This window comes from Mixophyes fleayi, chromosome 2, assembly GCF_038048845.1.
Source record: "Mixophyes fleayi isolate aMixFle1 chromosome 2, aMixFle1.hap1, whole genome shotgun sequence".
Classification (NCBI taxonomy): domain Eukaryota; kingdom Metazoa; phylum Chordata; class Amphibia; order Anura; family Limnodynastidae; genus Mixophyes; species Mixophyes fleayi.
Window position 1 is genome coordinate 143,248,609 of NC_134403.1, and position 12,844 is coordinate 143,261,452.

At 39.9% G+C, this 12,844-nt stretch overlaps 1 protein-coding gene across 1 annotated transcript in view; it reads left to right on the forward strand.

Moving 5' to 3' along the window:
- Positions 1-832: 832 nt before the first annotated feature.
- The window catches only part of ATP10A (ATPase phospholipid transporting 10A (putative)), a 102,826-nt gene continuing 90,814 nt past the window's right edge, over positions 833-12,844 (forward strand). Inside the window, exon 1 of the mRNA XM_075200115.1 lies at positions 833-1,634. Coding sequence (XP_075056216.1) covers positions 1,177-1,634 — 458 coding nt within the window. The 5' untranslated portion in view covers positions 833-1,176. The remainder of the gene's footprint in view (positions 1,635-12,844) is intronic.

Consider the following 12,844-nt stretch of genomic DNA (forward strand, 5'->3'; position numbering starts at 1 on the left):
ATATATGATTGTACTAATATTTGCATGAATGTATTCTAAGGGGCATATTCAATTGTTCCTCCGGCCGCCGGAAAAATGAGCGCTCTAAAACTATTACCGTTTATACGGTAATTACTCGCTGAATTTCATCTCGCAGCGAGTAAACTACTGTTTTAACGGTTTTTGCGCACAATATTACCGTATAAACGGTAATAGTTTTAGAGCGCTCGTTTTTCTGGCGGCCGGAGGAACAATTGAATACACCCCTAACAGTATTATTTCAAGCCTGGATACTACTGCATGAGATACATCTATGTCCATATACATCAATCTATGTCCCATAGATTGTAAGCTTGCGAGCAGGGTTCTCTTACCTCTGTCTGTCTGTATGTATTACCCAGTATTGTTTTATTAATGTTTGTTCCCAATTGTAAAGCGCTACGGAATTTGCTGGCGCTATATAAATAAATGATGATGTATGTATTTCCCTGGTTATCTCCATGAGATGTAATAGAATTGTTACATGGAACCTTCACATAAACAAACTGTGTCACACAAAATAATCCAGTCCGAGCATTTTGCATAAGCCAATACATTCGTCTTCAACTTTCAATACAAACTCCACTGATCCAAGTTCCCTCAGTCTTGTGAGGTGACTTCCTAAGACTCGCAAAACAATCCCTTACGGTGTTTGTATTACCACAGCTGGGTTCTGTCTGGCTTTAAGGGCTTCTACAAACTGCACGACAGACATCATAGCCCCCCTCCACCCCCATCTTCCAAGTGATCAGCGGAAACTATGAGGGACTGGTAATGGTGATACACCGGAGGCCGCGCTCTGGGCTCAGCCATGGGAGGAGGGGAGGCGGGACCTCTCTCACTCTAGTAGCAATCAAAAAGTTTGGAAACGAAAGTTTAAAGCGGGAACCAAAATTATCGGAAACAAATAATAATAATAAAAAAACCACCCAAAGAGCAGCACGATCTGCATGTCTCCTCCCCCCGCCTGTGTGCACCTCGGGTGTAGGTTTTACTGGCATGATGAGAACTTGTGAGTTTGTCTTCTTTCCCCCTGACTTTTTTTTAAGGGGTTTGTGTTTGGAGTGTGACATGCCTAAGAGGAGAAAGTGAACTTTTACACAACTTGGCGATTGTTCGTGGTCACAGAAAGGAGACTCCGCAGGAGCAGAGGAGGTGATGGCGGCGGCAGATGGTGGAGACGGGGACCCTAAGTGCCAGGTGGCAAGAGATGAAGAAGGCAAAGTGAGGAGAAAGAAGAAAAGGAGGAAAAGTAAGAAAGAAAACAAGGCGAGGACGGTTCGCTCCAATCTGCTGTATGAAGCTACGGGCAAGGCAGCGGCAGAGAACCCCAACCGACAGTACGCCGGTAACTCCATCAAGACCACCAAGTACACGGCGCTGTCCTTCCTGCCCAAGAACCTCTTCGAGCAGTTCCACCGCTTGGCTAATGTCTACTTTGTCTTTATCGCCCTGCTCAACTTCGTGCCCGCGGTCAATGCCTTCAAGCCCGAGCTGGCCCTGGCCCCCGTGCTCTTCATATTGGCTGTTACCGCCATCAAAGACCTCTGGGAGGATTATCGCCGCTACCGCTCGGACAAAGAGATCAACCACATGGACTGTCTCGTGTACTGCAGGTAAGAGATGGAGGCTGATGAGACACGGTGTAAGGTACGTGTTGCTATGGGCACCTCACCCAGCCACGTTCATTGTATAGTAGCTGGGAACGTGCTATGGTGATGACATATGTTTACATACGTGGAGATGGATCCACGCGTGACTTTATTACATAGACTTGTGTCAGCTGAGATCCATGTGACGGGATCATGCTAAATACTACAGTGTAGTGTGGAGCTCTCAGCTGAGCTATGGTTTCATTGAGAGGGTTAAACGGGAGCCCACCCAGATCCGCCCCCATGTGAGGCTCTGGACAAGAAGCTGCTTCAGTAGAAGCTGCCACGTTTTGTACCTAGCTTGTAAGTGCTGTCCATTCATATGAGAAGGGAGGGACCCTCCGGTGCCGCCTCTCTCCTTCACCCCCACACTCACTGACCTTATCGTCAGCCTGGGACACTTGTTTGTTTATTTGTCTGGGGAGGGTCATTCATTACCCGTCGTGTTCTCAGCACCTAGCACGTGTCACTTATTGTGTTGTGTCACTCATTGTGTTGTGTCACTTATTGTGTTGTGTCACTCCCCTCCTGTCCAGGAGACAACCTGACAAAAACCTCCGCTGTGAATGAGCGTCTAGGAAAACCAAACACCCTGCAGACAGATGAATAAGCACAACAATGAAGTGTATTCCTCCATTGTGTCTTTACCAGGCTTTTGTTTCTTGGAATAATTTAGATGTTGGAGGGTGAGTGGGTGGTAGACCTAGTTTTTGACATCCGCCTTAAAGTGTTCGCAATAAAATTGCAGTGGAAAGTCTAGTTGTACACCAATACTAGTATTGTCCAAGCAGCTAAGCTTGAAATAGACTTGGTATTTGCCAACTCTTATAAATTGTGTTTCCACTTGTTTGACCCAAATGAAACTTGGCAGTTAGAGGGAGACTTTCCAGTGTTTAAGACAGTGGTTGTTATCACGCCAGTGCAATTTCTGATACCTGTGTACAAGATGTACTTTGGATAAGTTACTTTATTAAAAGTTGCAAGTATACTTTACATGGCAGTTGATTATTTAAGTATATTTATATGGGTAACATGTTTGCGTTAGTACATTTTTTATGAATAATACTATATTGGCTTTATTTAGACATATATAGGCACCACTGTCCTTATTTGCCGAACTTGTATTTACACTATTCTGTTCTTGCTATTGGAGAAATAATGATTTTTAGCAGGTGAGATAAAATAGTAATGTAGACTTTATCTAATATTAAATGGGACTTATAAATACAGTGCTTTGAATTCCATTATATAATAATTGAGTCTGGGAATTTTCATTCACCATAATTGAAAATGTACAGAAAGGGGAAGGGGCTTATCATTTGGGGGCACATTTATCAATCTTATCATAAAGTGAAATATAGTTTTCAATCCTTATCGCATTGATAAGGATTGAAGTATTTCTCACAATTACCCCGCCTCTTCGGAACGCGATGTCTACGGATCTCCTCCTGGTCCTCTTCATTTTTCTTCACACTGGAATTGCGCATGTGCACAGTCATCTCCGCTCTGTATAGTTGCAGAGACAGAGCGGTGAGTGACAGGGAGGGATCATGTGATCCCTCCACACATGCGCTGTCCAGCTCTGCTCTTCGGAGCAGAGCTGACAGCACTGAAATCTTTCAATTATGATAATGTTCACCGGCGTACATTATCATGACAAGTTACTGAAAAAAAACGTTTTTTCGAAACTTGTTAGATTGCGGTTGGGAGCAGTCACCATACTGTAGAATGGTGACTGCTCCCAAAAACGAAAAGGAATGCAAAGCAGTATCTGCTGCAGTGCACCCTTCTTAAATATGCGGGACACACAGGCTGTTTTTTTTTTTTTAATGGTAAGTGCATGATAGTGCACTATCATTATTTGTTAAATATGCTCCTTGAACCTTCCACTTATATAATTAAGGTGTCCACCGCCTATGATGGGGGGATTGAAGGAAATGATCGCCACTAAAACACTCCTGCTTGTTCTACTCCATATCTGATCTAGCAAAAGACGCTATTAAGGGGAATATATTTTGGGGCATTTTTGCACATTAACTTTTGTGATGTTAAATTGTACACTGGGCTTTTTTCACAGTGTATACTTTTGTATTGCTACATTATTTGTACTTGATCTTTTTGTTTGTAACCCTCACATAAACATAGGCCTGACATGTTTTAATACTTTAAAGAGGAAAAATTGAAGCTTGTCGCATTAGCTTCTGTTACTGTACTGTGATTATAAGGCGCAGCTATTATTACTGCTCTTTATATAGTGCCAACAAATTGGCTCACTGCTATTCACAGTACAGTGTTCTGCTAGCAAACCCCTTTTGTAGATCTTTAATTAGCTCCTGGCTTTTGCTCTATAACCAAGGTGGTCAGTGACAAACAATGATTCCATTGTGTGACTCAGGTAGAGGAATGCCCTCCCCAACATGCACAGGTAATAGAAGCTGCCTCCTGATGCATGAAGACTCAAGCAAGACTTTTCATTCAGTGGTCTGAAATGGGTTAAAACAGGTCTGATATACCTTAATTGTAAAAATGGAATAACTTCACACAGTGAAAATATTACAGTGGCAACTATTTTCTTGATAACATTTTATCATTCCTATATTTATGTTACAGTTGCAAATTATTTGTGTGTTTTTGTAAGGAGAAGAGCAGTGTTGGGCAATGGCGGAGGGTTGTATGTCCAGAGGAGGTCCTGTGATGTAATAAGTTGGCTGCCCCCATTCTGATAACATTGGGAGCAGCCTCCTGGGGGGCTGTTGGTGTAGATTGTATGCGATCTTTGGTCTGGGATCACAAGTATTACAGTATCCCTAGCCTATAGTGAATGCTTTGTGTATCTTTCCTAAAAGCACAGATGGCTAAATAATTGGCTAATTTGCATGTGTATATATTCACCTAGGATAATAATAAGCCCCCCTGTGGGAAGATCCATAAAACTTGCATTGTTGCTAAAGCTGGGTACACACTACACTGTTTTCGTCCAAAAATCGGCTCAAACAGCCGACATACGACCGCTCGTTCAAAAGTCGGGTCAGTGTTTGCAGTGACACGATGGTCGAAAGTCTGCCCAAATGGACGATTATCACCTCATTTGGTTGGTCGTACCGTTTAATATTTTCGTTCCAATCTCGTTTCCGCTGTGTAGTGTGTATAAACTTCCGACCGTCCACAACAGTGAGTACGAAATTAGTCATTGCTCACGACAACATGGCTGTAAAAAGTCGCTAAAGGGACGTCCGCTCTTCCCTTTATCGTCCTAAACAAGGCTAGTGTGTATGCAGTCCATGGACCGAGCGATCAGAACATCGATCGCATGTAAAATCGCTCGGCATAAAAAGTTGGTCGAAATTTCTGTAGTGTGTACCCAGTTAAAGGCTTTAGGACAGGTTAGATAACCACTGCCATAGTTGAGGTATATAATGGTTTTTATTCCATTCCTACCAGTTCTATAATGTTAAGGACCATATTAAAGTCCACTACTTTTTATATAGAATACTGCTGTTAGGTAAAGGGAAACATGAACTTTATCGTCAATACCGGTGCCAGGTGATAGTATCTCTGCACTCTGTGGTGTTGGACCAGATGCTGACAAGACGAGGACAGTTTATTGAATGAGTCTGGTATAGTGTTCGTCTAGTAGGCTAGCCCCCAGGATTAAGATATAATGGTCATCAAGAATAGGGAGAGGTATATTGTGCACTTCCCACTAGTAAATGGGGTCAGTTTGTACATACACCACTTGGATTGGAGACTGAAATGTATACTAGCCACAAAGATTCAATAGTCTGATTGGGTATTCTTTGTATATCAGCCATCTGATTTCATTCTGTATTATTATATAGCAATCATATTGGAGCTTGTAATGTGTACTATCTATTATACTGAGTTTTGTAAAATGTGTGATCCTGAGTTTTATTTTCGCCTTCACTTGTGGGTGTGTTGCAGATACTTCTCTGTGTGATGGTTTCATTCTGGCATTGGGAGAAGACACTGAGGGGCATATTTAAGAAAAAACGGTATTGCACTATCGTGCACTTACCGTGTAATTTGGTCCAGAAAGAGTCCAACGCAAATTTATTAAAGTCCCATCGCACTGATGACTGATGAAAATGACTGCTTTTCACTTCAGATCGTTTTTGGGAGCAGTCACCATTCAACAGAATGGTGACTGCTCCTGGCCGCAATCTAACAAGTCCCGAAAAAACATTTTTTTCGGGAACTTGTCATGTTAATGTACGCCAGCTGAAGCTGGCGTACATCATCCGAATTAAAGAAATCTAATGCTGTCAGCTCTGCTCCGAAGAGCAGAACTGGACAGCGCATGTGTGGAGGGATCACATGATCCCTCCCTGTCACTCAGCGCGCTCTCTCTGCAACTATCGTTGCAGAGACAGAGAGGGGATCTGTGTGCGCATGTCCAGTTCTTGGAACTGGACATGCGCAATTGAAGAGTGAAGAGGAGACCCGGAGACAGCGCTTCCGAAGAGGCAGGTAAGTATGATTTTTTTTTAATCACTGAAACAGCAGTTTTTCGGAACTGCTGTTTCTGTGCAGGGCTGTACATAAATGTGAGAAATAGTTCAATCCTTATCATTGCGATAAGGATTGAAAACTACATTTCACTTTATGTGAATATTGATAAATGTGCCCCTAAATACTGTTAATCTTACCTATTGCTTTGTTTACCTTTTCTTTGTGAGCCATATGTCTCTACATTCTAACCTTGCTCAATTTTGGATGGTTAAAGTTACTCACATTTGTATGGCCAAGTTTTATGAAGTTAATAGATTTATTGCCTAGCAATTTTATAATGTTGCATCCCTCTTTGCCTCCTTTATACTTGAGTGTAAAATGAGATATGATATAAGTGAGTGCAATTGTTGCAAAACATAACCAACTTTGGCCTTTATAGAACCCTTTATGCAGGGGCATTTAACATTGTTCATATGTGCTGCGGCAACCTGGTGCAGCTTAAAAAATCTGAACACATTTGTGACTATATTAGAATGTGCTATTAATTGAACATCTTGTGAAAAACAAATTAGACTGTTTATCACAACTATCACACCTTTTGATTCAATGCACACACTATAAAATCCATATCAGACTGCAGATAATCATGCAGTCTATAATACACACATTATAATATACATTTACTACATAGTTAGTGTAAGCTTGCAGGTAAGATTTATGGTAATTTTTTGGTCTGGGAACAGACACAACAAGTGGCTTGTCTACCTGCGCACCATCAATGAAAAATGGACGTGAAGAAAACTGTGTGGTTGTGGTTTTATTCAGCCAATAAAATATATGAAAAATGATCATGGTCCAAAAACTATAATCAAACAATTCCTACCAGATCCATCTGATTTGGTATTCAGTGCAGAGCGAATTCAAGTGATTTCTATACAATACAGACAGTATCTACATATTAATAGCATAAGTACGACTTTTATGAGTGACTTATTTCTATGATGCCGTTGTTTGAGCAGGGCACGTGGTCTTGGTCTGTAGACTTGCAGAAAAATATTGTCGTTGTTATTGATTGCATCGTTTTGGAGTAATGTCGCAAAACGTCCACCAGCCATTTACAGCGATGTATTACCATTGTCCTCTGTAAAATATGACCGTTGGCAATACTCATGTGCACCTGCTGGGTGCTCTGAAAACTGTGACCGTTACAGGGGAATTCAATTGACCACAAGATTTTTTTTTTCCCGCAGCGTTAAAAAATAAGATAAAAAATAAAATAATCCCACGCGGGTTTTTAACTGCTATAGTGACCGTTTTTTCGTTAACACAGCGTTAAAACTCATGCAATTCTATTGAAAAAGAGGTAATGCTGCCCTCGCCCGTTAATCATTGGTGTTTGCGGGTTTTTAGGGGAGTGAAGGGGAGTGTTTAACGTGGTCGTGTATAACACAAAAAAAGGATTGGCATACATTTTCATACATTAGATTGCATTGCACTACCATTCTATTTCATAATATCTACATTACAGTACTTTAGAATATTTTTTTATTTCACTATTTTTTTACTATAGAATCATCCATATCATGTCAATACACATTAGTACATACATATTTCACAGTTTAAGGCGGTTACCGCTGGGTTTCCCTACTTCTAGTGACTAATATACAATGCAGGGTGCATCCTTGTGACTTCCTACGCAGAGGACAGGGACCTTCCCATTGTTAGACAAAACCCCTCCACTTGTCACATTATATGACTGATGCTTCCCGATACCATGCCCCATATTGAGTTTCTCCATATCATGCCCAACATGAGTTTTCTTTCCTAAATAGTTGCATCCCCATATTGATTCTCTCATACCATACCCCCCAGCTCCATATTGTTTTGCTCATGGCATTACCCCCAGTTCCCCGTATTGCTCCAACTCATACAAAGCATGTTGCTCTCATGGACTGAGTGGCTTCTTACAACGGAATGCCACAATTGTTACTTGGAGGTAAACTGGACTTGCCATAACCCTCATAAAGCTACAGCAGTGCTTGTGTAGGTTCCTTTGAGTATACGTACCATGCGTGAACACTTTCAAATCATACATTTGTACAGTCTACTTTTACAATGGTGGGGCTAGCGTTTTCTTGTAGATAACACATTGCATGAAATTTGGAACAAGTTACAGCTCCATTGATTTCGGCAACCAGGGGGACAGTTCACTATATGGCGAACACAGCTTAGATTGTTGTAAAAGTAGAGCTTGTTAAAAGTCATAACTAAAGAATTGACCGTATGCACTGGCATTTTTTTAAAATGTTTAATGGACCTTGAATGATTTTTTTTTTTTATCTTTTGACTTGTCACATTTTAGAAATGTTTTCTGTTTAGTAAAGACTTATAGCGAGTATAACGCACAGACCTGGGTGATAACTGCTTAGTTATATACCTTTTAACGAGGGAGCTGTGCTTGGAGAAGTGTTGAAAACATTTCTTCTTTAACCTGTTAAGATACTCCTAGCTATTACTGGAGCTGATAGCAAGGCTTCTAGTCCCTTAAATCTATTATTGAACAATACAGTCTTTAATACATTTTCCACAGATCGTGTGGTTTGTTTTTTTTTGTTTTTTATTTTGTTTAATATTATCAATTAGTACAGTAACATTTATATCCACCATTCTTTGTTTGTGACTCCACCCCCACACTTTTTATTTCCCTGTTCCTTAAGTTGTTTTGCAACACCTTCAAATATATATGCTTTAATTTTCTTAACTATCCATAGCATAAAACGCTATTAATACTATACCAAGGTTTAACCCTTCATTTAAAGCTGCATTTATTTTCTTTGGTTTCGGAAACACTCAGAAAATAACAAGCAGGTTAACTTTCCATTTAAGGTTGTATTGGTTAATAAACACATCTCTTGGTTAACTGAATGCACTTCAGTATACTCTATGTTTTAGAAATATACACTGTCCCTCTATTTATACACAAATAGAATTTCATACAGCTGTCTCTTAATATTTTCTTCAGTCATGGTTTTCTTACTTACATCCCCCTACATCTTCTTTGGTGCTAGTCTGATTGCAGAGCTCACCCTTCAGTAGAGTTGCCATTGTTTCACTTCCCTCAGCTGTAATCCCATATTGTTCTCCTGTTAAGCTTTTTCAGGTACAAGTGAAATGCAGTCATTGAGCACGTAATTCAGCTATGTAAAGTTTGTGACAGGGATAAGATCCTAAAGGTTTGAATTTTTGTTATGGCGTGCCGTGTGTGTGTGTGTGTGTGTGTGTGTGTGTGTGTGTGTGTGTAATGTGTATGCAATTTATTTTGGGGACGCCTCTTTATTTTTCTAAAGCTTAAGGGATATTGAAAGTTTTAAATATTGCGCCCATGCATTGAGCTACCACTAATTATTCTTTGCATTTATGAGTAGTGGTCTTTATAACAGACTTGTATATTGCGATAATCAGTTTTTTATTTTTTGTTCTATTGATTTTGGACATCTGTTTTGATATTTGACGACAGGCATGCATTGTAATCTGTGGGATATTAGTCATGTTATAACGCCATATTAGGTGAGATTGCTATTGTTCAGTCTTTTAAATGTTGCCCTTGCGCATGTATATGTTGTGATAAGCATGGCTGGCGCTACCACTAAGTGGTTGCCTAGGGTGCCAATGGGTAGGAGGAGCCTAAAACAATGAACGGGTGACGTAATGTCATTCATCCAGTGTTTTTAATGCCCCTGCGGTGCCCCATATGCACCGTCGGCTGCTGACATGATGGAGAAGCAGCTGATAGCCTCTTACATGTGAAACTGTCTCCTGCTGCTCCCCAATGTCAGTGTTAAAATGAAAGCGCGATGCCTGGCTACGATGTCATCAATTTGTGACAGCTACTCACATGACTCATCATCAACATTTTTTTATATAGCTCCAGCATATTCCGTAGAGCTTTACAATTGGGAATAAACACCGTAATGAAACAATATTGGGTAATATAGACAGGGAGGTAGGAGGGCCCTGCTCACAAGCTTAGAATCACCTTGTTTTGACCAGGTTCTATACCACCCAAATATCACACATCTATTGACCTCCATGTCAAGTAGCCCACCTTTATATGTTAATTGCTTAATAGCAATCTTAACATCACCATATAGTAGTATAAATACAAACAAACCATTCAGTCGTCCTAAACAAACACAAGGTACTAAATCTTTACTTTAGAGTACATAAAATCCTTACATATAATATATATAATAGACTATAGTTTAACAAGCTCAATAATAGCTTCTTGCAAGCTCATACCTCACTCTGCACATGCGGTTCCGCCTCCTGTGATGACATAATCGCGGGACAGAGTGCGGGCGTATCGGAGCTCCTTCACACTCCTATTTATTCTTATGCTGGATACAATTAAGTAAGGTCATTTTTTGATGCCTCAGTTCCTTTTTAAATGTCATTTTATTGGTCAAATTATGACAGTTGTTGCACTCAGATTATGAATTTTCATATAAAAAATATATTTTCAAGATTAACCTCTGCTTTGTTAAATGGCTCTGAAATAAATTATGTATCCAAAAAATATAACTACCATTAGAATGAAGCCACTACCACACTTAAAGGTAATAGGAAGTGACAAATCAGGCATTATAAAGCAATGTTTATCTGACATATTGGTTGTTGAGTTATTGAACACTGATGTCCAATGTTTTTTCTTTTTAGCTAATTACCTCTATAGATTCAGCCTATTGCTTCATAGTTTTGAAATGAAAAAACAGGGTCACCATATCTTCTCGGGCCATAAAATCCCACCCATACTTCCTTTTGTGATCACAAATAAGGTAAAGTTATAGAAACCTATACGAAATTCACTTTGGTACAATATTTTATGTTAGTAATGCAGCTTTAAATTGAATACATCAAGAATTTAAATTGTGGGGAAAAAAGTGTTGACTTAAAGATTTCAAATGGGGGGAAAAAAGGAGTACTGTCCTGGGAAAACAGACACATTGATGTACATAGAACCCTGTATTCTAGCTTCAATGACAGATGCTGAGGGAAGGAATATTCCACTGCTTTAAGGTTCAGACAAAGGGCTAGATTTACTAAGCTGCGGGTTTGAAAAAGTGGGGATGTTGCCTATAGCAACCAATCAGATTCTAGCTTTCATTTATTTAGTACCTTCTACAAAATGATAGCTAGAATCTGATTGGTTGCTATAGGCAACATCCCCACTTTTTCAAACCCGCAGCTTAGTAAATCTAGCCCAAAAAGTTTGTTTAGTCCTGAGCACTTTAAGGAAGTGATAAATTAAATCAATCTCCAAAATAAAACTTTATTATATTTTTATTGTTCTTTCTCCCCCATTTGTGATAAAATGTTTTATTGTGGGATTTCTAAATAAGTATGAAGAAGTCACCACTTCCCTTAGGAATGTGTTGGTAAGATTGAACTAGGGAATAGGATGATACGTAAATTAGGTTGCAGACATTCCTCTACTTGCAAACATCATACTGTAAAAGTCCCTTTACCAGACTTCCTTGGTTTCTGGTTTCGCACAATGATTTTTCCCTCCCATCATTATTTTCTTCCTTACAACTTTTTCCTTTTTTATTTCTCATATTTGTGTGCGCGGCAGAAGTATATTCCAAATCTATAAAAGTTGATTTCGTGTGCTGCTTTCTGTATTTGGTTTTGATGATGGTGTCCCTTTTTGTTTTTAAAGCAAATAGTAATTGCTAAACCGTATTATTTTGCAATTGTTTTGTTTTTAAAAAAATAGTAATAATAATTTGACTGACACACACACACACACACACACACACACACACACACACACACACACACACACACACACACACACCTATTTCAATCATTGTAATAAGGTAATTTTCATTGACGGGGCGATCTGTTCGCTTTCAGCGTTTAAGTATCTATACATTAGTGTAATGCTGTGCCACTACATATGCATCGCTGCAAATTCAGCAATGCATATTTAAGCACCGCTGAAATGCAACATGTCGGAGCTACTCTGGGAGCCCCGGCGAAGTGACCCCTCTGGTGCAATCTATTTTTCCTATTTACAGGCAGGCTAGCTCTGCTGGCGAAAGGAGGAAGTGCTATGCGCATGCGTTTAGCACTTCCACTTTAAGGGATTCTGAAGCCGGAGAGGCTTCAGCAGCATCCCATAGGAAAAGACAGGTAACGTCATCTCAAGGCTCCATTCTGCGCAATGCAAACCTTTTCAAAGCTTCATGCATTGCAGAACTTCACAGTCCATAATAAGCTATGGGGACTGCGAAGACAAACGTTAAGTGGGTTATGGCAGGGGAAATCTTTAATTTCTCCTGCCATAAGCCCTGCATGCATTTGTGATGGCCTTTTAATGGAATACTGTTGTTTTCTCTGTTTTAATGGCTCATCACACTTCAATGCATACACCCCAAGTGCAAAGTGATGTCCACGTTTTTCAGTAACTTTATTGATTGAATAGGTATGGCCTAATGCATTAAGGCACGCTAAAAAAAATAGAGTGTTTTTAAAAAATCAGACAAAACGCGTGTAAGTTGGGCATACGCGAGTCCATATTTAACTACAAGCAGATCTGAAAAAACATCTCTTGTTGAATACTGGTTTTGGTATGCTCTGTTCTAACACAACACACTGCAAGATACATCCAATGCATGTGTGGAATATAAAGTCCCAGCAGA